Genomic DNA, 25,157 nt, shown 5'->3' with positions numbered 1-25,157 from the left:
TTGGAGTGGTCTGGGGGACTGGACTCAACAGGCCCCCAGGAGTCTAAGAAGACCCCGCTGCAGCCATCTGACAATGATTGGTGTGATTCAGTCAACCACACACTAGTACCATTTTTAATTCTTACAACACTCTGGACGGAGGAATTATCATGCCCATCTTTCAGATGAGGAAACTGAGGAATCAGAGAGCTTGCCCGGGGTCACGCAGTCAGGATTTGAACCTGTATGTCTCAGACCCCCACAACTCAACCACTGAAGGAGACTGAAGCAGAGACCAGGGTCCTGGTAGGAAGGTGACTGCAGATAGGCTCTGAGGGCGGGGCTGTGGCTTCTCTGATCTCAGGCCCTTTCTCCACCGCCCAGGCCCCGCCTCTACCCCTCCCAGCGTTGCCTGGAAGTGTGGGGTGAGAGCTTCTCTTAGGACACCCCTTCCACCTAGGGAAAGAATCGCACCCCCCAGGCTCTACCCAGGAGAGGATCCTCTCCTCCTTCCTCATCAGCACCCCCCCTCACCCCGGGGCAGGGAGTACCGCCACCAGCATCCCCACACTCCAGGCCCCAGGGCCCACTGGCCCCAGAGCGGTCAAGCTGAGATGACGGTCAAGCTGGATTTTGAGGAGTGCCTTAAGGACTCACCCCGCTTCCGGTAAGTGTGCACAGCTCTCCGGGGGTGGGGGATGGGGGCGGGCAGAGGCGGGGAGGTCCAACACCCCCTAATACACACGCACAACCTTCCCCAAGTCGGAGGATGTCTTTCCAGGGAGTAAGTCTCAAAGGGACAGGATCCAGCTTATGGGCCAAAGCAGTACCTCTGCTATCTAATCTCGTGCTCTGATGCTCGCCACCCACTGCACGTGTGAAGGGGGTCCCTCCAGCCTCTCTCACTCCCAGAGCCGGCATTCCCTCCTCCCTCTCTCTGGACCCCTGCCCCTCCCCCAGCACCTGCACTGGGTGGTTAGCAACTTCCTGCCCTCGCCACATCCACCCTCTTTCTACTTCTACCCTTCCTGCTCTGGCCTGGGCTGCAGTAGCTCCCACACTGTGCAGAGTGAGCGAGCCAGAGAGGGTGGGTGGGCAGTTCTTAACCCATCAGCCTTTTCCGTCTGTGCCCTTCGCCCCCTAACCCCGACCCCCGACCCTGCCGAGGTGGACAGACCAGATGGACCCAAGCTCTGCTCCTGTGACCCCCATCCCTCCTTTCCCAGAGCCTCTGTCGAGCTGGTGGAAGCCGAAGTGTCGGAATTGGAGACCCGGCTGGAAAAGGTGATCCTGACGTGGAGAGAGGTGACCCGGGGTGGGATTAAGATGAGAAGGGTGAGGCCAGGGAGAAAACTAGAGACCAAGAATGAGTTCCGGGGATTACTGAATGCTAACCAGGTGGGGTAGATGTTTGGGGCTACAGAGGAGCCAAAAAGTGGCTCTGTGCCCTCAGGGAGCTCAGAGTCTTGGAAAACAAGGGCACCTGTGGGCTTACTTGGTCGGTTCTTGAGACCCGCATCATGCGAGCGAGCCGTGGGCGCCTCAGGGAGAAGCAGGCTGTTTCTGCCCTCAGGGGGCTGACAGACTAACCATGGAAAACAAACCAGTAAAACACTTGAACACACACAGTAAGGCCTTTCTAGATATTCTTTATAAAAATGGCACACTCCCACCCCCCTTATTTGGCTTTTTTTTTCTTTACAGCCTTTATCTCGATCTGACACATAATATGTTTACTCGCGGTATTAGTTTTCTTTTACTGTGTAACAAATGATTACAAACTCGGTGACTTAAAACAACACACAGGTGTTATCATAGGTTTTGTGGGTCAGGAGTCGAGCACAGCTCGACTGTGCTCCGCTCAGGGTCTCACAGGCCGCAGCCGAGGTGTTGACAGAGGCTGTAGCCTCATCCGCAGCTGAGGGTTTTCTTCTGAGCTCACGTGATTGTTGGCAGAATTCAGGTCCTTGCTGTTGCCGGATGGAGGCCCTCATCTCCTAGAGGCCACCCGCAGTTCCCTGCCACCGGGCCCTGTCCGTAGGCGGTTTACTTCATAGCAGCCTGCTTCTTCAGTGCCAGAAGCAGTCTCCCTTGCATGTGCTGGCAAGATGGCATCAGTTTACATCAGAATGTGACCACAGGAGTGAATCCGTCACCTTTGTCATTTGGGGGTGCCGTCCCATCGCCCTTGCCATATCGTATTCTACTGATTAGAAGCAAATCACAGGTCTCACTCACCCACACTCAAGGGGTGAGGATTATGCAAGGGTGGAATCATCAGGGGTCACCTTAGCCTGTGTCTGTCAGGCTTGCCAATTTTTTTTCTTGTCTACTCCTCCCCACTGGAATGTAAGTGAAGTGTCATGAGGAACTTTTACATTTTGTTTTTGCTCAATCCCCAGTGCCTATACCATGGCCTGAAAGTTAGTAGGTGACCAAATAATATATACATTTTTAAATGGACCTGTAGTTGATTTGCAGTGTTGTGTTAGTTTGTGCTGTACAGCAAAGTGATTCAGTTTACATAGGAACACATACATGTATTTTTAAGTTAAACTTTGTATATTTAGTTAATTGCAGAGTCACAAGAAGTTGCAAAAATAGTACAGAGAGATCCCACGTACCTATCTCCCAACTTCCCCCAATGACAGCATCTGCTGTCATGGTAGTATACTACCCATACCAGGAAATTGCTGTTGGCGTGATACAATGAACTGTCTAAAGACTGTACTTGGGTTTTACCTGTTTTGCATATACTCTTAAAAAAACCTTTGTGTAAAATTCAATGGCACTTTATCACACGTATAGATTCTCATAACCATCACACTCAAGATACAAAACTCTTATCACCACAAAGGAACTCTTTTGTGCCATTCTTTGTAGTGATAACCCCCCTCCCCAGCCCCTTCCTCACCACTCATCTGTTTTCTGTCTCTAGGCTTTTGTCATTTCTAGATTGTTATCTAGGTAGAATCATATAGTATGTGACCGTTCAAGATTGGCCTTTTTTTTCCCTCTCAGAATAATGTTTCTGAAGTTTATTCAAGTTGTGGCATGTCAGTAGTTATCCGCAATTCATTAATAGTTCACAGATGAATAGCTCATTCCTTTTGCCTTGCTGCCCTGTGCTATTGTGTGGATGTACCAGTTTGTCACTAGTTCAGTCTTATGAAAGTTCCTTATTCAGATATTTGGGAAGGAAGGTGAGGTGGTTAAGGAAAAGACTGGACACTCAGTCTGCCACCTCCACACAGTGGAGTTGTGGTCATCTGGGTCGTTGGCCCTTATCACAGACACTGGATGGTGACATCTGATAAGGTTTGATCATGCTCGGTTTCCTGACCCTTACTGACCCTGCCAGCCATCTTCAAGTCAAGCTATATTTCCCTGAAGCCTTCACTAGCCCTAAAAAGTGTTTTTCACTTCAACAAAAGTTCCACAAGCACCTATGCAGCCCACGTTCTCTGAGCCCCTGCTTCCCAGGATTTCCTCATAGAACCTCTATGGTGGTCTCCTGTTCACTGGGCTGAGCTGACAGGCTCCACAGACACTTGCCCCATCCCAGATATGGTGACTCAGGCTAGAGCCAATGGTGTCACCTCAGGAGCAAAGCAATTCCTGCATGTAACAAGGGCCGGGTGTCAGAAGACCTCGCTTTGGCTTCTGGGTCGGCCACCTGGCTCTCCCAGAGATCCTCCTCCGGCCAGTCACTTGTCCCTTTGTTTATCAAGCCTCCTTGTTTGTAATTAGGGCCAGACAGAATGGGCCCTAGGAGCACCCTCTTTGCCCTGACCCTCGGGCCTAGCTGACCAATTAATATTTATGAGGGAATTTTCGCTAAGCACAGAACGGACAACTCTAGACAGTAAACACTGTAGAATTTAATACCAACCAGGTAGAACATTCATTCTGGGGTTCAGATAGCACGTGAGTTTGACATTTCTGGGGAACTCTGGGTCCAAGCAGACGGGGCAGGGCAGGAGAGACGTTTTGGAGGTGAAGCTGACACTGGCTTTGGTGATAGGCTGGGAGGAATTTTGTTCCAGGCACGGAGTAGTGGGAGCAAAGAAACAGATGAGAAAGCACCACGTGTGTGTTAGAAGCTGGACTGGGCCACAGAGGAGTGTAGGTGAGAAGGGGAGGGAGGGGCACAGCCCCAGGAAAGGGGAGAGGAAGCAGGACAGGAGCGGGGGTGGCACTGGGTATTGGTGGCACGTGGCACGACTCCCTGTTGCTCTGTTGCTTCCTAGCTCCTCAAGCTGGGTAATGGCCTCCTGGAAAGTGGGCGCCACTACCTTGCCGCCAGCCGGGCCTTCATCGTTGGCATTTGTGACCTGGCCCACCTGGGTCCACCAGAGCCCATAATGGCGGTATGTGGAGGGTCCAAACCAGGCTGGGGTGGGGTCTGGGATGTGGAGAGATCCTGTGGAAGGGGAGGGTTGGTCTGGGGTCTGCGGGTCCCAGGCCAGAGCAGGCCGGGTCTAGGGATGGGAGGGCCCTACCGCCCATGCCTGATACGCTCTCTCTCTGCCTCTTCTTGCCTAGGAGTGTCTGGACAAATTCACTCAGAGCCTGAGCCACAAGCTGGACAGCCATGCAGTAAGTGGGGGTAGGTAGGGCTGGTGAGGGGAGCAAGGGCGTCTGTGGTCCTGACCCCCACCTGCCAATTTCTGCTTCCCTCAGGAGCTTCTAGATGCCACCCAGCACACACTGCAGCAGCAAATCCAAACTCTGGTCAAGGAGTGAGTTAGGAGGGAAAGCAGTCCTCCAGCCCTCTTCCCATTGCCGCAGGGGCCTCCCTGAATGAAGGAGTTGTGAGCTTGGGGGCTTCTGGTGGCCTGATTGTTATCCCCCATCCCAAGGATCCCCTTGGAGTTCTGACCGTCCATAGGCTAGCTGCAAGGCTATGAGCGAATGTCAAGGACTTCTCTGCTGGGGGCAGGCGGGTGTATTGGTGATTTTCTGTTATCCCCACACCCCCAGAGGTCTCCGGGGCTTCCGAGAGGCTCGCCGGGATTTCTGGCGGGGGGCGGAGAGCCTGGAGGCTGCCCTTACCCACAACGCAGAGGTCCCCAGGCGCCGGGCCCAGGAGGCAGAAGAGGCCGGAGCTGCTCTGAAGATTGCTCGAGCCGGGTACCGGGGACGGGCCCTGGATTATGCCCTGCAGGTGCCTGCCCCAACCTGTCTTCTTGGGGTGCCAGGACCCCAGTCACGTCGAGGCTGGAGAGTCACTGGTGTGCGGTGGCGGGCGGGGGGGTTGTGCGTCTGACCTGAGGTCTTTTGGGCTCTCAGATCAATGTGATTGAGGACAAGAGGAAGTTTGACATCATGGAGTTTGTGAGTTGCAGTGGGGGCGAGGGCAGGGAGGGGAGGAGCCTGCTGATGGGAGCAGGAGGGAGAGGAAAAGAGAGGGGTCTGCCCCCTGCCCACCTTGTCCCCCAGGTGCTGCGTCTGGTGGAGGCCCAGGCTACCTATTTCCAGCAGGGCCACGAGGAGCTGAGCCGGCTGGCTCAGTATCGCAAGGAGCTGGGTGGCCAGGTAGAGACCCAGGGCGCAGGCAGGTGGAAGAGGGAGGGTAGGGGCTCTGAGATGACTCTCGTGGCCTGGTTTTGGGAGGCTGGGGCCATCTAAGATGCCCCTCCTGTGTGCTCAGTTACACCGGCTGGTCTTGAATTCGGCTCGAGAGAAGAGGGACATGGAGCAGAGACACGTGCTGCTGAAACAGAAGGTAAGGGCTGGGGCTGCGGGCAGGAAGCAGATGGGCCTGGGGCCTTGGTCTCTGCCCACTTCAGTTGCCCTTTGACCCTTTTGTGCCCCCAGGAGCTGGGTGGGGAAGAGCCAGAACCAAGCCTAAAGGAGGGGCCTGGTGGCCCGGTCATGGAAGGGCACCTCTTCAAACGGGCAAGCAATGCATTTAAAACCTGGAGCAGGTGAGGAGCAGACACCCCAATCGGCCAGACCCATCAGGTTAAATTTTTTGGAGCGTGCTAACTATAGCCAGGAAAAACAGACAAACCCCCTGCCTCCAGAGAGTTTACTTTCCATCTGCAAAGGCAGACAAGAACGTAATAATTAAGTAAATTATCTCTCAGAAGGTAAGAGTACCATAGGTGAAAAATAATACAGCAAGCAATGTGGAGAGCTGGGGAGAAGTTGCAATTTTAAATAGGGTGGGCAGGGAGTTCCCTGGTGGCCTAGTGGTTAGGATTCCGGGCTTTCACTGCCGTGGCCCAGGTTCAGTCCCTGGTCAGGGAACTGAGAATCCCGCAAGCTCTGTGGCCAAAAAATAATAATAATGATAAAAATAAATAAATAGGGTGGTCAGCAAAGGCCTCATGAAAAGATGACTTCTGAGTGAAGACTGGAAGGATATCTGGGAGAGAATGTTCTAGGTAGAAGAAGGAGCCAGCACCAAGGCCCTGAGGAACCTGGAAGGTTTGAGGAACAGAGAGGAGGCCCAGGGTGTGGACAGAGGGAGGGAGGAGGAAGTGGTAGGAGATGCAGGTGGAGCTAATGAGGATGTGAATCATGACAGGGCCTTGTTGGCTCTACTCTGAGGGAAGTGGGGAGCCATCGCAGGGTGCAGAGCAGGGTGATGATCTGCTCTGACTCGACCCCTTCCCCTTCCAGGGCCACTTCCGGCCCATGTGGGATCTTTGTGCAAATTAGAAGACAGAGCCCCTTCTCCAAGATACTTTAAAAAAAAAAAATTTTTAATTTAAATTAAAAATTTTGGGGGCCACACTTCATGGCTTGCAGGGTCTTAGTTCCCTGACTGGGAATCGAACCCGGGTCCTCGGCAGTGAGAGTGCAGAGTCCTAACCACTGGACTGCCAGGGAATTCTCTCCAAGATACTTCCTACTTGCCAAAACATTGTAGCCATAGACTCATTAGACAATGCATTTTACTGCCATCTGCTGGAAAGTTGTCTTCATAAATGTTATCAAGTCTGGGGTACTCGGGATGTGAATAGCACCCCTTAGATGTCCCTGGCTGCACTTCTGTCACCCTCCTCTGGAACATCTCATGCGATGGGCAGCCTGGTCTCTCTCCTCTCAGCAAGATCCTTATGGGACTAAGAGCACAGCCTCTCTCCTGTCTGTGTCCCAAGCCACATTCCAATGCCGCCCGTGTCATTAACCCTACTTCTGCCTCTTCCAGACGCTGGTTTACTATTCAGAGCAACCAACTGGTTTATCAGAAGAAGCACAAGGTGAGTAGGCCCGGGTCCTGGATGCCTGGGCCCCGGAGGACTCAGCCCTGCTGTGGCTGCCTGGACGCCTGCCCCCCACTCTCCTTTCCCTGCCAGGACCCTGTGACTGTGGTGGTGGATGACCTTCGTCTCTGCACAGTGAAGCTCTGTCCTGACTCAGAAAGGCGGTTCTGCTTCGAGGTGGTGTCCCCCAGCAAGTGAGTGCGGTGCCCAGGGGTGACACCCGTCTGTCTCAATTTTACCCACTGGAAAGGCAGGGCCAATCACAAGGGCATCCCTGGAGCAGGATCTTGGAGGCCCCTGATGCAGCCGCAGGCATTAGCCCTTTGGTGGCTCAACTGGGGGGCAGGCTAGGGGAGGGTCTAGGGTGAAGGGGGATAGCTGGAAGGATATTACCAGCTGGTGCAGAGGTATTTCAATATAAGTGGTGCCAGCTGAACAGTAGCTGAATGTCAGCCTGCCCGTCCTGCCACTCGGCCCCCCGGGCCTCAGACCCCTCCCTGCCCTCCGACGCCGCCCTGCCCAGGTCCTGCCTCCTGCAGGCTGACTCAGAGCGCCTCCTGCAGCTGTGGGTCAGCGCTGTGCACAGCGGCATCGCTACGGCCTTCAGCCAGGCTCGCCTTGATGACAGCCCCCGGGGCCCAGGCCAGGTACCTTCACATGGGGCTGCAGGGCCAGGCTGCCCAGGGAGATGGGACATCGCTTCCCCTAGACCTCAGAGCCACTCTTTTTTCCCGTCTCCCCCAGGGCTCAGGACACCTGGCCATGGGCTCCGCCGCCACCCTGGGCTCTGGCGGGGTGACCAGGGGAAGGGGTTCTGGTGGAGTCGGGCATGTGGCAGCCCAGGTGCAGAGCGTGGACGGCAACGCCCAGTGCTGTGACTGCCGGGAGCCAGCCCCTGAGTGGGCCAGCATCAACCTGGGCGTCACCCTCTGCATTCAGTGCTCCGGCATCCACAGGTCACTCCCCAGGGTCCCAGGCGCGGGGCCCCTGCTCTCTCTGGCGGCAGTGGGGCGGGGCCGAGGCAAGCTGGAGCCCAGCACAGGGGCTCCTCCCTCCCTCCCCGCCCTGCCTGGGCTTCCGCTCAGACTCTGTCTGTCGCTGGGCACAGGCCTGGGCCGATCCTGTGGGGCACAGGGTGGACCCGGGTGGGCCCAGCCCCTCAGTGTCCTGGTCTGGCCCGGGTAGGGGGACACCCAGGGGAGTTGAGTGGCTTGACTGGAGGAGGTGCAGGGTCAGGGCCGCTGAGGGCGGGGGAGCTGACCAAAAGCAGAGAGAGATGTCGTGAGGCCTTAGCAAGTCTATGCGCCCCATCATTCTGGTGGAAGTGGGGAGGGGGAGTGGCGTGGAAAGAGTTGTCCCGGCCGGAGTGCGTGGAGAGAGGGGAGGTGGCTGGAGAGGATGAGAAGAAGAGAGAAGAGGGAATGGTGAACAGGCGGGATCCTGCCAGATGCAGGTCAAGGCTGCATGGCCCTGGCTGCCCTGCTGCCTCCTGGCCCAGCGCCTCTGCACGGGACCCCCATGCTGGACCTTGGCCCCCCAGTCTTTCCAGAAGCAGCAGCAGCAGCTCCCCCGGCTGCTTCCCCCACAGAGGGCCTGACTTCCCCTCTGCCCTCCAGGAGCCTTGGAGTTCATTTCTCCAAAGTCCGGTCCCTGACCCTTGACTCATGGGAGCCGGAACTCGTGAAGGTGACTTGGGGTGCTGTGAGAGTGTGGGGTGCGGTGAGGGCAGGGCTGCAGAGCCCTGAGGGCTCAGACACTCACCTGCACCCTACCCGTCTGTCTCTGCCTCCGCCTGGGCCGCCTGAAGCTCATGTGTGAGCTGGGGAATGTCGTCATGAACCAGATCTATGAGGCCCGTGTGGAGGCCATGGCCGTGAAGAAGCCAGGGCCCAGCTGCTCCCGGTGAGGCTGGGGTGGAGGGACTGGGGCTGCCCTCCTTATGGGCAGGGAGGGAGGAGAGCCTGGGACGGGAGGAGGGAAGACTGTCCCCTTCTTCTCCCACAACCCTCCCCCAACAGGCAAGAGAAGGAGGCCTGGATTCACGCCAAATACGTGGAGAAGAAGTTCCTGACCAAGCTTCCCGAGATCCGCGGGCGAAGAGGTGGCCTGGGGCCCCCGAGGGGGCAGCCTCCTGTGCCCCCGAAGCCGGGCACCATCAGGCCCCAGCCCGGGAGCTTCAGACCCAAGCCAGGTATAGGGTTGGCTGGGCATTTGTTGAGCGCCTGCTGTGTGCTCAGCATGGTGCCAAGCCCGGTGGGGAGGCGCAGAGTCTGGGGCCCGCGTCTTCCCCTCGAGCCCGTTATGGGGGGCCACAGCCCACTGGCACTGGTTTTTCGAGGCAAGAGTTTCGGGGATTACAGTGAAGGAGGGGAAGGACCGTGGGGCTGGGAGGAGGCCAGGAGGGCTAGGTGAGGGTGTCACCAGCATGAGAAGAGTCAGGAGAATGAGCTAGGGTCTCCAGAGGCCTGTGGAGGAGGGTGTGAACCGAGGGAGCCAAGAGAGCTGAGGCTGACCGGCACCGTGTCAGCTCACCCCCGACATCCCAGCCAGTCAGGGTGGTCAGACAGGAAGAGGTGAACACTGCCATCTATCCCATATGCCCTAGGGGACCTACCCACATCCACTCACACCCCCCGTCACCTCCCACCACAACCCCCAGTCTTGAAGGCCTCCCCACAGTTGAGAATGAACTATCCCATTATAGCATCAGGGGACTGTGCTGAGGGTTTTCTTCCCAGATTCACAGCTGGTTCCCCCTAACAGAGCCACCCTCTAAGGACCTGGGCAGCCTGCACCCTGGGGCCCTGCTCTTTCGAGCTGCTGGGCATCCTCCATCCCTTCCCACCATGGCTGATGCCCTCGCCCATGGAGCCGATGTCAACTGGGTCCACGGGGGTCAGGAGAATGCCACACCGCTGATCCAGGCCACAGCTGCTGTGAGAGTTTTGCCGACCTCCCCACCCCACCCCACCCTTAGGCTCCTCCTCTCCTCCCCTACTCCGGACTTTGGTCCCAGCTCTTAGCCTCTCCCACCTCAAAGGGAGTGATAACCAATAGAGCCTGGTTGCTAAGAGTGTGAGATTTGGAGGCAGACAAACCTGGGTTTGAACCCAGACCCTCACCGCTTACAATTATGAACCTTCCTGTACCTCAGTTTCCTCATCTGTAAAATAGGGATAACATACCTCATTAGGTAGTACTATGGATTTAACGTATGAATACATGTAAAGAGCCGGAGCAGAGCCTGCCATCCCATACCCACCCTCTGAACTGACCCCACTCTAAAATATCTTTAAATTTGCCTCAAAAGATGCCACCCTCTATCCCCATTCTCTACTTCTCCACGCAGAATTCTCTCCTGGCCTGTGAGTTCCTCCTCCAGAACGGGGCAAACGTGAACCAAGTGGACAGCCACGGCCGAGGCCCGCTCCACCACGCAACCATTCTTGGCCACACGGGGTAGGGGCGGCAGGGATAATGACCTTGAGGAGGAAGGCTCCAGACAGGGTGAGGGGCCGGCTGAACTTGGGTGTCCTGTCCAGGCTGGCCTGCCTGTTCCTGAAACGGGGGGCCGATCTGGGAGCCCGAGACTCTGAAGGCAGAGACCCCCTGACCATCGCCGTGGAAACAGCCAACGCTGACATCGTCACTCTGTGAGGATGCCTGAAGAGGCGGGGCTAGCGCTTGCACTATCCACTTGGGCGGGGCCTGGGGAGGGGAGGGGCCAGCTCCAGGACCAGACTTCGAAAGGGTGCTCCAAGTGTTGACTGAGGCTTGGAGTAGGAAGCGGGGAGGGCAGGGTCCGAGGAAGGTGAGTTTATTCTGAGAGCGGCATCATTCATTAACAGTGTCGTCAGGCATCTTTAAAGCACTAGACCCTGGGGAAACATGTGAATGAAACAGCCCAGCTCAAAGGACGGGAGTTGGGGCGGGGGGAGTGAGGAGAATGTCATTCATTCCTTAATTCCCTCCCCTTCAGGCTGCGATTGGCAAAGATGAGGGAGGTCGATGAGGCCCAGGGCCAGGCTGGTAAAGTACCCCCCACCCCCCACCCCCGTCTCTGCCCACACAACATTGTAACTCTGGGCTTCTGGCCGCTGGTGACCCGTCCCCACCCCTCTCTGCCCAGCTGCATTGATTAATTACATCATTTATTCAACAAATATGTATTGGGCGCATCCTACGCGCCGGATCCTTGAAACAGAGCAAAGAATAATAGGCGAGGGCGCCGCCCTGACGGTGCAGATGTCCCTTCTACCCACGCTGGAAGCGCGTGCTCTTACCAGGCCGGGCTGTCCCTATTGTGCTCTTCCGTGCTAGGGCCCAGCCACCCGGCCTCCCAACCCTTCCTCCCTCCCCTCAGGAGACGAGACGTATCTCGATATCTTCCGCGACTTCTCCCTCATGGCGTCCGACGACCCGGAGAAGCTGAGCCGGCGTAGCCATGACCTACACACGCTTTGATCCCAGGCCTTCGAGGGCCCGCACCCCCCATCCCTGCCCTTCCCACCGCCCGCCCCTTTCTATTAAAGCCTTTGTGCTTTACGCTTCAGAGTTCATTTATTGAGCACCCTCGTCGGGCAGGTGAGGTGTAGGACACTGAGGCTTCTGGGGTGCGGGAGCGATTGGGAGTTTGCGAACTGGAGTCACTCGAGGGGCGACTCCCGGGGAGTGAACTGGGAGCTTCGGCCTCGGTCCGAGTGCCGGGCGGCTCTGAGGCGGGGCTCGCGGGCTCAGGAGACGTGGCCAGACCCGTCAGTCCCGGCAGAGACCCCTTGCGTGGGCTGGGTCCAGCCTTCTCTGGGGGGGATGGGGGGGTGCTGGCATCGGGCCGGGTTGGAGAGGCTGGCTCGGCCCACCCCAGCCCGGAGGCATCCCTGGAATGCGGCGGCTCAGCACCCGCCCCCTCGGGAATTCCCTGCGGGAGCGACTGAAAGGGAACTGGTCCCCAACCCCCGATGGCTGGGCCTCAAGTTTCTATAGCGGCCGGATAGGAGACGCCGGCCCCCGCCGAGTTGCAGACGTGAGGTCGGGCACACCTAGGGGCCGGTGGGGCCGTCGCGGCCACATCCTTAACGACGCGCCTGAGTCACCCTCCGGACCCCACCCGCACTAGCGTTCGCCAGTCCAGCCCGTCAGCCCCGTCTCTCCAGTTCGCCACTCGGCTTCCACCACCACCCGAGCCGCGCGCTCCGGGCGGGGGCGGGGGGCGGGGCGCCCAGGGGGCGGGGCTGCTTCTTAAAGGACCCCCGGCCGCTGCCCTTAGGCCACCTCCTTGGGGCGGAGAGTACTTAAGCGGCTGCGGCGAAACCCGCAGAAGGCGGCGGCGTTCGGTCCTGAGACTCCTGGGTGCTTCCATAGGAGTCCTAGGACACTCGCAGCTCGGATTGAGTGTGTATCTTCGCTCCCCAGCCGATACAGAGGCACCTCCGCCATCGGCTCCGGTCAGCCTCGCCTCCTTCTCCTGGGACCAGCGCCGGAGCCAGGCCAGGCCAGGCCAGGCCTCTGACTGGCCCCCGGAGCCCTGCGTGGACTCGCCCACAGTGACAGCCGTCTGCCCGAGAAGCTGGTCCCTTCAGAGTCGGCCTTGTGCTCGCCACCGTCACCTGCTGGTTGGATTGCGGAAACCCACTGTCTGAAGACCACAGAAAGGAATCGCCGACCACCCAGAATCGGATGCGTCTGGACCTAAATCTCCCGTCCCTCTCTGACTTCCTTCTGCTCGTTTCATCCGTTCTCTCAACCTTTCCGGCGTTTCTGTGCCCGGAAACCATCCCCCACCACCCAGGTAGCTGGGGTGAGCCCCCAATCTTGCTGCCTTGTACTCCAACCTGTGCCTCCGACCCAGAGACAGTCTGAACCTTACGACCCAGTTCTGCACACATCCAGGAAGTTCTGCCTTTTCTTCTCTTTCGGTGTCTTCGATATTCCTCAAAATTTCTCCTCCTCCTGTGCCCTCCTCACCCCCCTCCTTTGGGGGCCCCGTGACCCTGAATGTCGGGGGCACGCTATATTCCACTACTTTGGAGACCCTGACTCGATTCCCAGACTCCATGCTGGGGGCCATGTTTAGAGCCGGTACCCCCATGACGCCCAACCTCAATCCCCAGGGAGGCGGCCACTACTTTATCGACCGAGATGGCAAGGCCTTCCGGCACATCCTCAATTTCCTACGGCTGGGCCGCCTGGACCTGCCCTGTGGATACGGGGAGACAGCGCTTCTCAGGGCAGAGGCTGACTTTTACCAGATCCGGCCCCTCCTGGATGCCCTGCGGGAACTGGAGGCCTCTCAGGGGACCCCGGCACCCACAGCCGCCCTGCTCCACGCAGATGTAGATAGCAGCCCCCGCCTGGTGCACTTCTCTGCTCGTCGGGGCCCACACCACTATGAGCTGAGCTCTGTCCAGGTGGACACCTTCCGGGCCAACCTCTTCTGCACCGACCCTGAGTGTCTGGGTGCCATGCGTGCCCGATTTGGTGTGGCCAATGAGGACAGGGCGGAGGGAGGCCCACACTTTCATCTGGAATGGGCCCCTTGCCCTGCAGAGCTCCCCGAAGTGGAGTACAGGAGACTGGGGCTGCAGCCGCTGTGGACTGGAGGGCCAGGAGAGCGACGGGAGGTGGTGGGCACTCCGGGCTTCCTGGAGGAGGTGCTGCGGGTGGCCCTGGAGCATGGCTTCCGTCTCGACTCCGTCTTCCCTGACCCCGAAGACCTGCTCAACTCCCGATCTCTGCGCTTTGTCCGGCACTAGGAACTAAGAACTAGGAATGCTGCCCTCAGTTTGACTGTGTGGGCAAGGGGCGGGGGTAGAAAGAATGGGTCAGTAAAGAGGGTGAAGTCTCTCCTGAGCCTCTTCCTAGCTCTGCTCCTGGAGCTGTGAGAGTCAGGGGCCCCGTTGCACCTGACTGGAGCCCAGATGTGGGCAGGAATCCCCAAACCGGAGAGAGCCCAAGGGCTCAAGAGACCAGAGGGTCTGGACTGGTGCTAATCCTGGGAGGGGTGGGGAAGCTTCCCTGGCTGGTCCTCGCCTGAGCCCGGGGACCTTCGGTGTTTCCTTGCTTGGAGCTTAGTATCCAGGGTCTGGAAAAGTGGGGATGCTTCTCTGCCCAGGCTAGGCTTAGCAGAACCGTGGAGGGACAGTGAGGTCTGGGGGAAATGAGAGACTTTGGATTGCTCTAATGTGGTCTTCTGGACCGTGACTTCTCCTGGAGCTGGTGGCCTGGCCTGGCCTGACCAATGAGAGGTCGGGACACTCTGAAGCACGGAAAGGGAGATTCTTTGCTGTGTTCCGAGCCACCACTGAGGGAGACAGAAGGGCTACACCCCACCCTAGCTTGGCACAAGGGAGCTAGGAGAATCCCCATTAACTATGGGGCTGGAGCATCCCTCTGGAGATCCAAGTGTTTTAAAGGATCCCATATTGATGGTGGGGCTGGCCATGGGGAGGAGCGGGGCATCTCCTTGGGTCCTGGCTTTCCTTCCTTCACGTGTACGTGCCTGTTAGCCAGTGAGTCTGACTGATGCACGGGTCCCTGGCATCCTGGCTCCCATCCATGTCGCTGGAGGTGGTGTCTGTGTGCTGGCCTTTCTGTGGTCTCTGCGTGTCCGGGCCTGTTTGGGGTTGCCCAGAAACTGTTTTGGCACCAGGTGTGTCCGCGGTATGGGTGTGAGTAGTAGGTTAATCCCAAGGGGTGTGTGTGTGTGTGTACATGTGCTTCACATCACCACGTAGGCAGGAGGGGCCTGCTGGGTTTTGAGTCACTAGGATCTTCTGGTGAGAAGTAAGAGAAGTCACTGGGCTTAGCTGGGCCTTGGAGGCCTGTATAGAACTCTCGGTTACTAAGGCAACAATGAGCCTGTTGCTAGGAGATAGCTGGGGAAGGCCCAAGGCTGCCCAGGGCAGAGAGGAGATGAACAGAAGAGTTTGAGAGAGTGGGGGAGGATATGGAAAGGGATGGGATACTCACAAACAACTTCTGCACTGGGGGAGTCACTTATTATTTATCACTGGTCATGATTTACAAGAAGAAAAATAAAGTTGCTTTTGGAACCACAAACTCGTAAAGGCTGCTGAGGGCTAGGTTGGGAGTACAGCAGAAGCCCTGCTTTCTCTGTCCATCTCCCACTAGAGGTTTCTTCTTCTGGTCCCAGTTCCTTGGGCCCCCGGTTTGCCCCAGTCAGTCAGGGATGGAGCAGTGGCACTGTTCTGGAATGCTCTAGAGACTCCAGCTGTTCTGGAACACTCTAGAACCTCCAGGCAAAGGCCTGGAACCGGGATCACAGAGGATTCCGAGGCCTTCCCAGCGTAGGTGGGGCCAGCGCCCGTGCCAGCACCCCCAGCAGGCCTCATGTGGACGCTGGCACTAGGTGGGATCTTCCTGGCAGCCGCCCAGGCCTGTGTCTTCTGCCGCCTCCCAGACCATGACTTGTCGGGCCGCCTGGCTCAGCTTTGCAGCCAGGTGGAGGCCCAGTGGAAGGACTGTGGGGTCTCCTGGAACTTCTCGGCCTTTGCCTTAGGTAAGATCAGACATCCAGGGATGGGCTGAGCAACAGTCACCCCTGTGCCCTAAGGGGGCTGCCTGTGGCCTCCCAGCTGTGCCTCTCAGCCATCTTCTCAGTCCACTGGCCTCTCTGGACACACTGGCCACTCCCTCTGGGAGAGCTTCTTCAGACCCTGGGAAAGTCAGGAAAGGCCCCAGAACCTCCTTCTGGGCCGATGAGGGAATCTCGCCCTGTCCTTACCCATCTCCACAGATGATGCATCCTTGAAAAAAGTCACAGAGAAGACTCACAGAGTCCTGAGGGTCATGGGTGAGGTTGAGGGGGAGGTACAACGTTAAGGGCTTGGATGGCACCAAGGAGGGGGTTGGGAGGAGGGGGCTGGGGAGGCAGGGAAGGGTGGAGGGCGGGTGGAGACAGGAGGGCGTGATGGGGAGGTGCTGGGTGAAGGTGTGGAGGTGAACCGGCCCTGCTGAGGCCCCGGGCACTATAGCTGCTCTCTGCCTCCCCAGAGATCAAAGGGTCTCTCTCCTCACTCCTTTCATATTGGAAATGGCTTCAAAAGACCAAGCTCCCAGAATACAACAGGGAAGGTACTGATGCGGGGAGGGATCAAGGAGTGCCTCGGTCCTCAGGCAAAGGAGTGTGTGGCTGAGCTGACCCACCCCCATCCTCCTTGTCTTTCATTTCAGCTCTCTGTGCTCCCGCCTGCCGTGAGTAGGAAAGGGAAGGGATAGCAAGGGCCAGGGGCCTCGGGGGACCTGAGGAGAGCCTGCAGTTTGGGGAGGAAGTGTGGGGACTCTCGCAGGGTTCCGCGAAGCTTCCCGCCCCAGAGCTGGTCCTGCTGTCTCCTGCAGGGGGCAGCACCATCCTGTACAACTGCTCCACCTGCCAGGGCTTCGAGGTGTACTGCTGGCCCCGAAAGCGCTGCTTCCCAGGTCCTTACTCCCACCCCTGCCTCACCCCGCCCAGATCTCTGAGCTGTTAGGCTACCCCAGCATCGGTGGGTGTGGTCCCCGGGATCATTCACCGCCTCCTGGGTTCCCTGCAGGAAGTCACGATCTTTGGGAAGCCAGGATTCTGCTGCTCTTTGTCTCCGGAGCTGTCCTTCTCCTGGGTATTCCGAGCCTCGCGGTGGAGTGAGTTGGGGGATAAGGGCCAGAAACAGCCTCACCACCCATCAATGATTCATACATTCATTCATTTGACAAATACCCATCAGTACCTTCCCCCACCCCCATCCTTCCTCTTTCCCTCCCAGCCCCCTCCCCTTCCCTTCCCTGGGCTCCCACCCTCTGTGGGAGAGCAACACTTTACACCTCTGTCTTCCCTCAGGTACAGCCACCTCCAAGCAAAAAGTGACTTGTGAAGACGAGGACAGATCTTAGCCTCCAGTTCTAAGGAGCAGGTGCCCACAACTTCCACTTCTCTCGTGGGGCGGGGTGGGGGTGAGGGGGGGCAGCCAGACCCTTAGTTCCAGCCCCAGCGGTTCAGTCTTCCAGACCCTGATACCCAGACATCCCCACAATCCCAGCGTCAGATGGCCTCCAGGGACCCAGGCACCCACAGCTGGAAAGTTCCTCCCCTCCAGTCCTCAACCAATCAGACAGGGGCAGTCACCCTGCCAGGAAAATATCTACAGAAGGAAAGAATCCCCTCCATACACACTATCACTCCCACACCCCCTTCTGCCTGTTCCCGGAAAGCAGGAAAGCGGGGGCTGTCTGCCCCAGAAGCTCCTCTTGGCCCTCCTGTGACTGATTGGGAATCCGGGAATGAGTGTTCTGGAAAAGTCCCTCCCCCTAGAGTGAGACCACATCAGTCAGCCTGCTGGCACGCTACCCTGCCATTTAGCACTGTGAAGGCTCCCACAGAGGCCCTCCTGCCAGGCCCAACTAAACCTGCTGTCAAATGGCCTCTACCCCTGCCTGGCCTCTGTCTGCAACTGGGGAGGGCAGGGGAAGTGCGGGAGTCTCTCGTAGCACAGTGGTTCTCGACCGGGGTTGTGGGGGGGGAGTGGGTTTTGCACGCGATGAGACGTTTGGCAATATCTGGAGACATTTTTGATTGTTTTGATTGGGGGCTTTGAGGATGTGCTACTGGCATCTAGTAGGCAGAGACCAGGGATGCCGCTAAATATCCAAAAACGCACGGGAAAGTCCTCCACAGCAAAGAGTGATCGTGTCCGAACCGCCAGCAGTTGTGTAGTTGAGAAACCCTGTTCGGCTATCAGGAGTTGGGGTTTGGGGGATGGGAGATGGGACATGAAAAGAGAGGCCTATCACCAACCATAAGTCTCAGCCCAAGGGCATAGGCCGGCCTTCACCTAGCCCCGTGGTTTACAAACTGGGTCCCTAGAGGCTCCCAGTTCTCAACCAGCTGGACATTGGAGTCATCTGGGCAACTTTACAAACTACCTGTTGCTGGGCCTCATCTCCAGAGATTCTGAGTTTAGTGGTCTCATATGGGGCTTCAGTTAATCTAACTTACAGCCAGGGTTAGAACCACTGTTTGGGGGAATCCGTAAAGGTCCTGGGGATGGAGAGAGGAATGCTTACCCCTCCCAGGAGAACACCTTCTATTTTGTTTTACACATTTTAGTCCAGTCCTTTCATTTTACACCAGAAAATGAGACCCCGCGATCACACAGCCAGGTCGCACAACTTGCCCGAGATCATACAATGATTCATACATTCATTCATTTGGCAAATACTAAGTGATTGCCGGGCAGGTGCCAGGCAGCGCTGCTGCCCGTCCTGGGGTGAGAAACCCTCTCCTGACCGCCCGGCACCACAGCTCTCCTCTGGCTTGTGGTAGCTGCCTCGCGCCCTCTCAGGCTGTGCCCTCTTTTCCGGCGCAACGCTTTGGAGCTGTCCTTGTTTTCACACCCAACGTGCAGTGGGTCGACCGTTCTGTCCATTCCTGAAGGATCTCCATCCTGTCTGTCTCCTCCTCCTGCTGTATGGCCCCCAGCCCACTCTAGAACCCTCTCGTTGTGGACCCCAGTCTCCCAGATGTGCATCTGACTCGGCGCACGCCCCTCAAATCCACTGCACCCCCAGTGGCCACGCTGGTCTTCTTAAAACTGCACATCGCTCAGACATCCTGTCCAGTATCAAATGATGCTTAAAAACTTGGGCTCTGGAGTTGGGCTGCCCGATTTCAAATCCGGGCTCTGGTTCTTACCGGACCTTGGGAAAGTCATTTAATTTCTCTGTTCCTGTTTCCTCATGTTTTAAATACAGGTCATATATTTCCTTGATTCCATGGCTTTTTTTTTCTTCGGTTTACATTTAAGCATCTCTGAAGAACCCATCTTAAATTGAAGACATGTCATGGCATAATGGTATCTATTACAACTGATGATATCCTAAATTCAACTCAGCGGTACTGACCTTACAGAATTACTGCGAGGTCCAAATCAGTTCATATAAAATCCTTGGGACTGTGCCCAACGTGTAATGGGCCCTCATTAAGTATCAGCCATTATAATCTCTTACTTAAAACCTTCCCTAGCTCTTCCTTGCCTACAGAGTATAGAGTTGGCCCTTGACCCTGACATTCAAGGCTCTCCATCAGCCGCTTCCACCATCTTATACAGTCATCAGGCCAGAACTGTCCAGACACAGAACTGGAATCTCCCTTGAACGCCCCACAGGCATCTCAGACTCCACACGTGTCCACCTCCCTCAGACACGCCTTCCTCCCGACCCCACCCCCTCCTGGGATCTCTCAGGCTTAATGGCAGTGCCCACAGTGTCAAGGGCATCCTCCTCCTCTCATGCCATGTGCCCACTTCTTACCTGTAGGTGATCTACCTTGGTCATCCTTATTGGAATCTGACCCCCAGGTGTCCCTGGAGCTTTATCTCAGCTCTGGCCACCCCACAGCCATACTGAGTCACTTCTAGTTGCCCCAACACTGTTTCCTCACGTCTGCTCGCCTTTGTCCAGTCTTGTTCCTCTACCTGGAATGACTTTCTCCTTTGGCTCAGATATCACCTCTTCTGAGAGGCCTTCTCTGAGCTCCTGAGTCAGAGTGGCATGAGTCTGCTCTAGGCATCTCTCATGTGGCACCCGTTACATCAGGTGGTGGCGTTTCTTTACACATCTTCCCTCTACACCACGCATTCCTCTCTAAAGCCACTGCTTAAGGTTTTGTGTCTTTGTTTCCTCAGAGCCTGGCACATGGTAGATGCCAGGAAGTGTCCCTGATGACTCCAGCACCTTCTCTGAACCCTTGTGATATGCCTTCCCCATGTAAGCCCTTCATGAGCACTTAGCACAGGAGGCCGGTGGAGTTTGTGCTTTTTTTGTGCGCATAAGGCCAATCTACCGCAGCGTGGCCTGCCAGGGCAGGGATGGTTTTTCTGAGCCCCTCACCAAATGGGAGGCTTCTGTGGGTGTAGCAGTTTTAAACAATGGCCCCGCATTCTTTGACATGCCTCCCACCTAGAGGTAGGTTCTATGTATCCTTCCCTTGAACCTGGGCTCCATGACTAGCAGGCCAATTGAATGTGGCAGAAGTTACAGTGTGCCCAGGCCTTAAGAATCTAGCACCTTCTGCCCTCTGCCTTTTGGGACACTCACTCTGGAACTCAGTCACTCATGCTATGTGGATGCCCAGCCTACATCGAGTCCACATGGAGGACTTCCCTGGTGGTCCAGTGGTTAAGACTCCGTGCTTCCACTACAGGGGGCACGGGTTCAATCCCTGGTCCGGAAACTAAGGTCCTGCATGCCGTGTGGTGCAGCCAAAAACAGAGTCCTCATGGAGGGATTCAGCCAAAAGCCAGCATCTACTGCCAGACGTGTGAGTGATAACACAGCTGTCAAGTCATCGCCAGACTTTGTTTTTCCATCCAAGGCCCCAGACGTAGTAGAGCAGAGATAAACCATTCCCACAGTGTCCTGTTGGAGTTCCAGACACTAAAAGTCCAGAGCATAATAAAATAGTTGTTTTAACGCCACTAGGCATTGTTGCTCAACAATAGATAACTGGAACAGTGGGGCAGAAAGAAAAAGGGCCTAGGAGCTGGCACTGAAGGCCCTGGGCTGGGACTCCTCTGGAGGTCCAGTGGTTAAGACTCTGCACTTCCACTGCAGGGGACTTGGGTTCAGTCCCTGGTTGGGGAACTAATATCCCGCATGCCGCGAGGCACGGCCAAAAATAATAATAATAATAAAATAAAATAAATAAAGGCCCTGGGTTGACGACATTGCTGGCCCTGCCACTTCCTAGCTATGTATGTACATGAGAAGCATAGCTTCACCAGCCCGAGCCTCAATCTTCCTACCTGTAAACTGGAGTTAATTATGGCTAACAGGTATGGAGACTACATGTCAGACATCATTCTAAGCATCTGAAGCATTGTATTAGTTACCTATAGCTGTGTAACAAATTATTCTAAAACTCAGTTATCTAAAACAATAAAGCCTTATTATCTGACAGTTTCTGTGGATCAGAAATTCAGGAGCAGCTAAAATGGGTGTTTCTGGCTCAGGGTTTCTGATGAGGATGCAGTGAAGATGTTGGTCAGGGCTGCAGAAATCCAAGGGCTGGTGGATCAGCTTCCAAGATGGCTCACTCACATGCCTGGCAAGTTGGTGCCGGCTGATGGCAGGAGCCTCTCCATAGGGCTGCTTGACTGGCCTCGGGACACGGTGGCCGGCCTCCTCCAGAGCGAGTGACCCAAGAGAGGAAGGCAGGACCCACACTGTCTTTTACGACCTAGCTCAGAAGTCACACGCCATTCTTTTCACAATATCCCGTCGATTACACGGATCAGCCTTATTCATTGTGGGAAGGCACAGCGGTGTGATACCGGGAGGGCAGTTCGTTGGGAGCCATTTTGGAGACTGGCTACCACACGCATAGACACAGTTAATTCTCCAATAACCCTGCAAGGTAGAATACTCCTAATAAGCTCCTCTTGAAGATGAGGAAACAGAGGCATAAAAACATGAAGTAACTTGCTCAGATTTCTAGGATGGTAAGTGGTAAAGCTGGGATTCAAACTCAGGTAGTCAGGCTCCAGAGGTGAGATCTCAGCTACTGCTCTGGAAAGGCCCTCAGCTCCGCTATGAGCCTGAAGGAATGTGGGAGATACAAGAGTGCTTCCGCTTTAGGGGACCTCCCTGGTGGTCCAGTGGTTAAGACTCCGCACTTCCAAGGCAAGGGGCCTGGGTTCGATCCCTGGTCGGGGACTAAGATCCCACCTGCCACACGGTGCAGCCAAAAAATGAGGAAACAAAGAAAAAAAGAGTTCTTCCCCTTCAGAAAGTAAACCACCAGATATATACAAGGTGGTGGGCTGGTGACTCCATGAATAAGTGAGGCAAATGCAAATTGGGAAAGGATGGGACCTCAGGGTCCTGGGAGATGGAGATAGGGTGACGGAACAGAGGGTTTTACCCAAGGGTCTGGGGGGAGATAACCACGTGGCGCCAAGGAGTGCCACATGGGGAGGGGGCAGGGATGGGTTCACCAAGAGAATTGTTTATAGATAAAAGTTTAGAAACTGTCATCCCCATCCCTCCCAGCAAAGGAGCTCATGATGTCAAAAATCTTTGTTTCACTCTAGCCAGATGACTCTGTCTCATCCCTTTGTTCAGCAAAGGTTACTAAGCACTTACAAATCAGGCACTTAGACTGGGCACGGGGGACCTAGCAATGCCCAGGCAAGATGAAGTCACTTTCTACCTGGAGCTTGGAATCTAGCAGGGCAGACAGACAAGTTACTGGCAAATTCTACCAGAGCAGTGAGCGCAATGACGGGAAAGCACAGGGATCTTGGGGTGCAGGAGAAGAGACCTGACCAGTTGGGAGTAATCTTCCTGAACTTAGCAGGGCCAGCTTGGGAGAAGGGTGGGAAGACTTCCAAGCAGAGGGAACAGCCATGCAAAGGTTCAGAAGAGAGACAGCCGGAAGGCTGCGGTGCTTTCCCCGGCTGAGAGGTTGATGTGGGTCAGGTGGAACGGGGAGATCCTAGTGATCTCAGGGCTCAGAGGAGAAAAGGATAAGGTAAAGAGGCACCAATGTAGTTCCTGATAGGAGCCGAGAGGTTTCTGCACAAGGATGGGCCCTACTCCTCACCCAAACCCAAGGTGGGAGAGGGGAGGTTGGCCACCTGGGTGCCTTCTCTACTCGTCCTCCTGGTTCTCTGCCCTGCAGAGAAAGACTTGGCCCTGGTGGTGTGAATGTGTTCATCCTTCTCAGATGCAGAGCCTGAAGGCAGGGCAGGGGTTGGGGAAAGGCAGATGGAGGGGGGGGTGTTCAATCTGGGTCTCCAAGTTTAAGTGTTAGCAGGATGCCCCATCTCAGCCTGGAGGAGGTGCCCCCAGTGGGGGTGAGGATGGTCAGGCTGTGCTCCCCCACACCCCATCCTCCTTTGTGGGCAAAGGTGGAGATGAGAGAAGCTTAACTCCAAAAGTCAGAAATGAATAGGGAGAAGGGGAGGGATAAAGAGGCCTCTGATTCCCTAGGTTTTTTCCAAGCCAAAGACAAAGGTGGGGCAGAGCCTCTGCCTCTGGTTTCCTGCTGGAGCACAGAGGACCTAGGCTAGGAGTCCAATCGGTAGCACCCCCCCATCCTCAGCCTCCTCTCCATCCCACAGCCAAGGTCTGGCAGGGGCAGCCTCTCTCCCCTGAACCAATGGTCAGGGCCTCTTCCTTGAGCTCCCTGCTGCTTCTCTCTCACCTTTCCCTAGCCTCTTACTACCGCAGGCTGGTTCTGTCACTAACCTGTTAAACCTTTCAGTGGTTACCAGAGCCCTCAGGTAAGGCCCAAGCTCCTGAGTGTGTTCTGCAAGGCTCTGCAGAAAGAATCCAACCAGGGCGAGGATCATGTCAGCTTGTTCGCCTGGGTCCCCAGAACCATGAAAGCTTGCTGGAAGGATAAACTGATGCCTAGTTTGGCTTCTGCCAGCCTCTCCGGCTGCATTTGCCTTCATATCCCCCCCCTGTGCTCTACACTCATGTATTCACTCAACTCCCAGAGGCGCTCTAGTGCACCCAGATCTGTGAGGACACTGGACATCCAGAGGAAAATCAGGTTTCACATGCCCCTCCCTGAAGATGCACACGGAGCATTGTGTAGAACTTGGACAACACCAGGATGAATCTCAAAAATGGGGTGAGTGAAAGAAGCCAAATGTGAATAATAAACAGTGTGTGATTCCATTGACAGAAAGGTCCAGAGCAGGCAAAAGTGATCTATGGGTTTTAGAAATCAGAATAGCAATTGCTGGGGAATTCCCTGACATTCCAGTGGTTAGGACTCAGCGCTTTCACTGCCAAGGGCGCGGGTTCAATCCGTGGTCAGGGGAACTAAGATCCTGCAAGCCTGCGCTGCATGGCCAAATTAAAAAAAAGAGAAAAAAAGAAGAATAGCAATTGCCTCTGGGGAATGGCATTGATTGAAAATGGACATAAGGCTACTTCCTGGGATCACAGAAATGTTCTGGGGACTTCCCTGGTGGTCCAGTGGTTTTTTAAAGACAAGAGTTTAAAAATAGTTGGCATTGGGAATTCCCTGACATTCCAGTGGTTAGGACTCAGCGCTTTCACTGCCAAGGGCGCGGGTTCAATCCGTGGTCAGGGGAACTAAGATCCTGCAAGCCTGCGCTGCATGGCCAAATTAAAAAAAAGAGAAAAAAAGAAGAAGAATAGCAATTGCCTCTGGGGAATGGCATTGATTGAAAATGGACATAAGGCTACTTCCTGGGATCACAGAAATGTTCTGGGGACTTCCCTGGTGGTCCAGTGGTTAAGACTCCCCGCTCCCAATGCAGGGGGCTTGGGTTCGATCCCTCTTCAGGGAAGTAAATCCCACACGCCACAACTAAGAGTTTGCACGCTGCAACTAAAAAAGCCCACATGCCGCAACTAAATAAAAGATCCTGCGTGCTGCAACGAAGATCCTGCGTGCTGCAACTAAGACCCAGTGCAGCCAAATAAGTAAATAAATAAATATTTACCAAAAAAAAGAAAAAAAGAAATGTTTTGGGTCTTTCTCTGCATTAATGGATATGTATATTTGTTGAAATGCATTGAACCATACAGTTAAATCTGTGCATATTACTGAATATGTTATACCTCAGTAAAGTACTGTCGGTATAGAAAGTTTAGTAATGTTTATATAACTATAACTAACAAAAACCCCTCTTTGTACGGATTAAACAGCACATCAGACATAATCAAAGAGAGAATTGGTGAACTGGAAGACAGTTGAAGAGAAGACCTGGATTGCATTACAGAGACACAAAGAATGGAAAATACGGAAGAGGGGTTAAAAGATTTGAAGGACAAAAAAAGAAAAAAAAAAGACTTGGAGGACAGTGAAAAGGCCTAGCATACTTCTAATCAGAGTCCTCAAAGGAGAGAACACAAGGAAAGGAGGAAAAAGAATATCTGGAGGGATACTGGCTGATAATTTTCCAAAACTGGTGAAAGATATGAATT

The 25,157-nt window shown here is 55.4% G+C and overlaps 3 protein-coding genes and 1 non-coding gene across 5 annotated transcripts; 3 read left to right on the top strand and 1 right to left on the bottom strand.

Moving 5' to 3' along the window:
* The first annotated feature begins 574 nt into the window (after positions 1 to 574).
* Positions 575 to 11,734, top strand: ACAP1 (ArfGAP with coiled-coil, ankyrin repeat and PH domains 1). 2 transcript variants are annotated; one of them, XM_007100672.4, is made up of 22 exons: positions 575 to 646; positions 1,206 to 1,263; positions 4,230 to 4,349; positions 4,525 to 4,578; positions 4,663 to 4,721; positions 4,963 to 5,146; positions 5,272 to 5,316; positions 5,422 to 5,517; positions 5,633 to 5,707; positions 5,800 to 5,909; positions 7,142 to 7,193; positions 7,290 to 7,390; positions 7,720 to 7,843; positions 7,941 to 8,152; positions 8,813 to 8,882; positions 9,004 to 9,098; positions 9,215 to 9,387; positions 9,960 to 10,132; positions 10,546 to 10,655; positions 10,739 to 10,849; positions 11,176 to 11,225; positions 11,560 to 11,734. In XM_007100672.4, exons 1-22 carry the CDS (start codon positions 594 to 596, stop codon positions 11,658 to 11,660), a joined length of 2,226 nt encoding a protein of 741 aa, XP_007100734.2. In that variant the 5' UTR covers positions 575 to 593; the 3' UTR covers positions 11,661 to 11,734. The 2 variants fall into 2 exon arrangements, with proteins under 2 accessions (XP_007100734.2, XP_054938227.1); XM_055082252.1 differs by lacking the exon at positions 11,176 to 11,225.
* Positions 6,747 to 6,819, bottom strand: TRNAE-CUC (transfer RNA glutamic acid (anticodon CUC)). Its single transcript has one exon. It is a non-coding gene; the product is annotated as a tRNA-Glu (tRNA).
* Positions 11,735 to 13,249: 1,515 nt separating the features above from the next.
* On the top strand, positions 13,250 to 15,251 carry KCTD11 (potassium channel tetramerization domain containing 11). The gene has a single exon (XM_024128017.3). It carries the CDS (start codon positions 13,250 to 13,252, stop codon positions 13,946 to 13,948), a length of 699 nt encoding a protein of 232 aa, XP_023983785.1. The 3' UTR covers positions 13,949 to 15,251.
* A 149-nt stretch (positions 15,252 to 15,400) lies between these two features.
* TMEM95 (transmembrane protein 95) lies at positions 15,401 to 24,179 on the top strand. The gene is made up of 7 exons (XM_028483620.2): positions 15,401 to 15,714; positions 15,952 to 16,008; positions 16,209 to 16,289; positions 16,389 to 16,409; positions 16,530 to 16,634; positions 16,748 to 16,835; positions 17,032 to 24,179. Exons 1-7 carry the CDS (start codon positions 15,546 to 15,548, stop codon positions 17,063 to 17,065), a joined length of 555 nt encoding a protein of 184 aa, XP_028339421.1. The 5' UTR covers positions 15,401 to 15,545; the 3' UTR covers positions 17,066 to 24,179.
* Positions 24,180 to 25,157: the final 978 nt, after the last annotated feature.

This window comes from Physeter macrocephalus, unplaced genomic scaffold (genome assembly GCF_002837175.3).
Source record: "Physeter macrocephalus isolate SW-GA unplaced genomic scaffold, ASM283717v5 random_50, whole genome shotgun sequence".
Classification (NCBI taxonomy): domain Eukaryota; kingdom Metazoa; phylum Chordata; class Mammalia; order Artiodactyla; family Physeteridae; genus Physeter; species Physeter macrocephalus.
The sequence above is the reverse complement of the archived record's forward strand: the minus strand, read 5'-3'. Positions and strand labels throughout refer to the sequence as shown.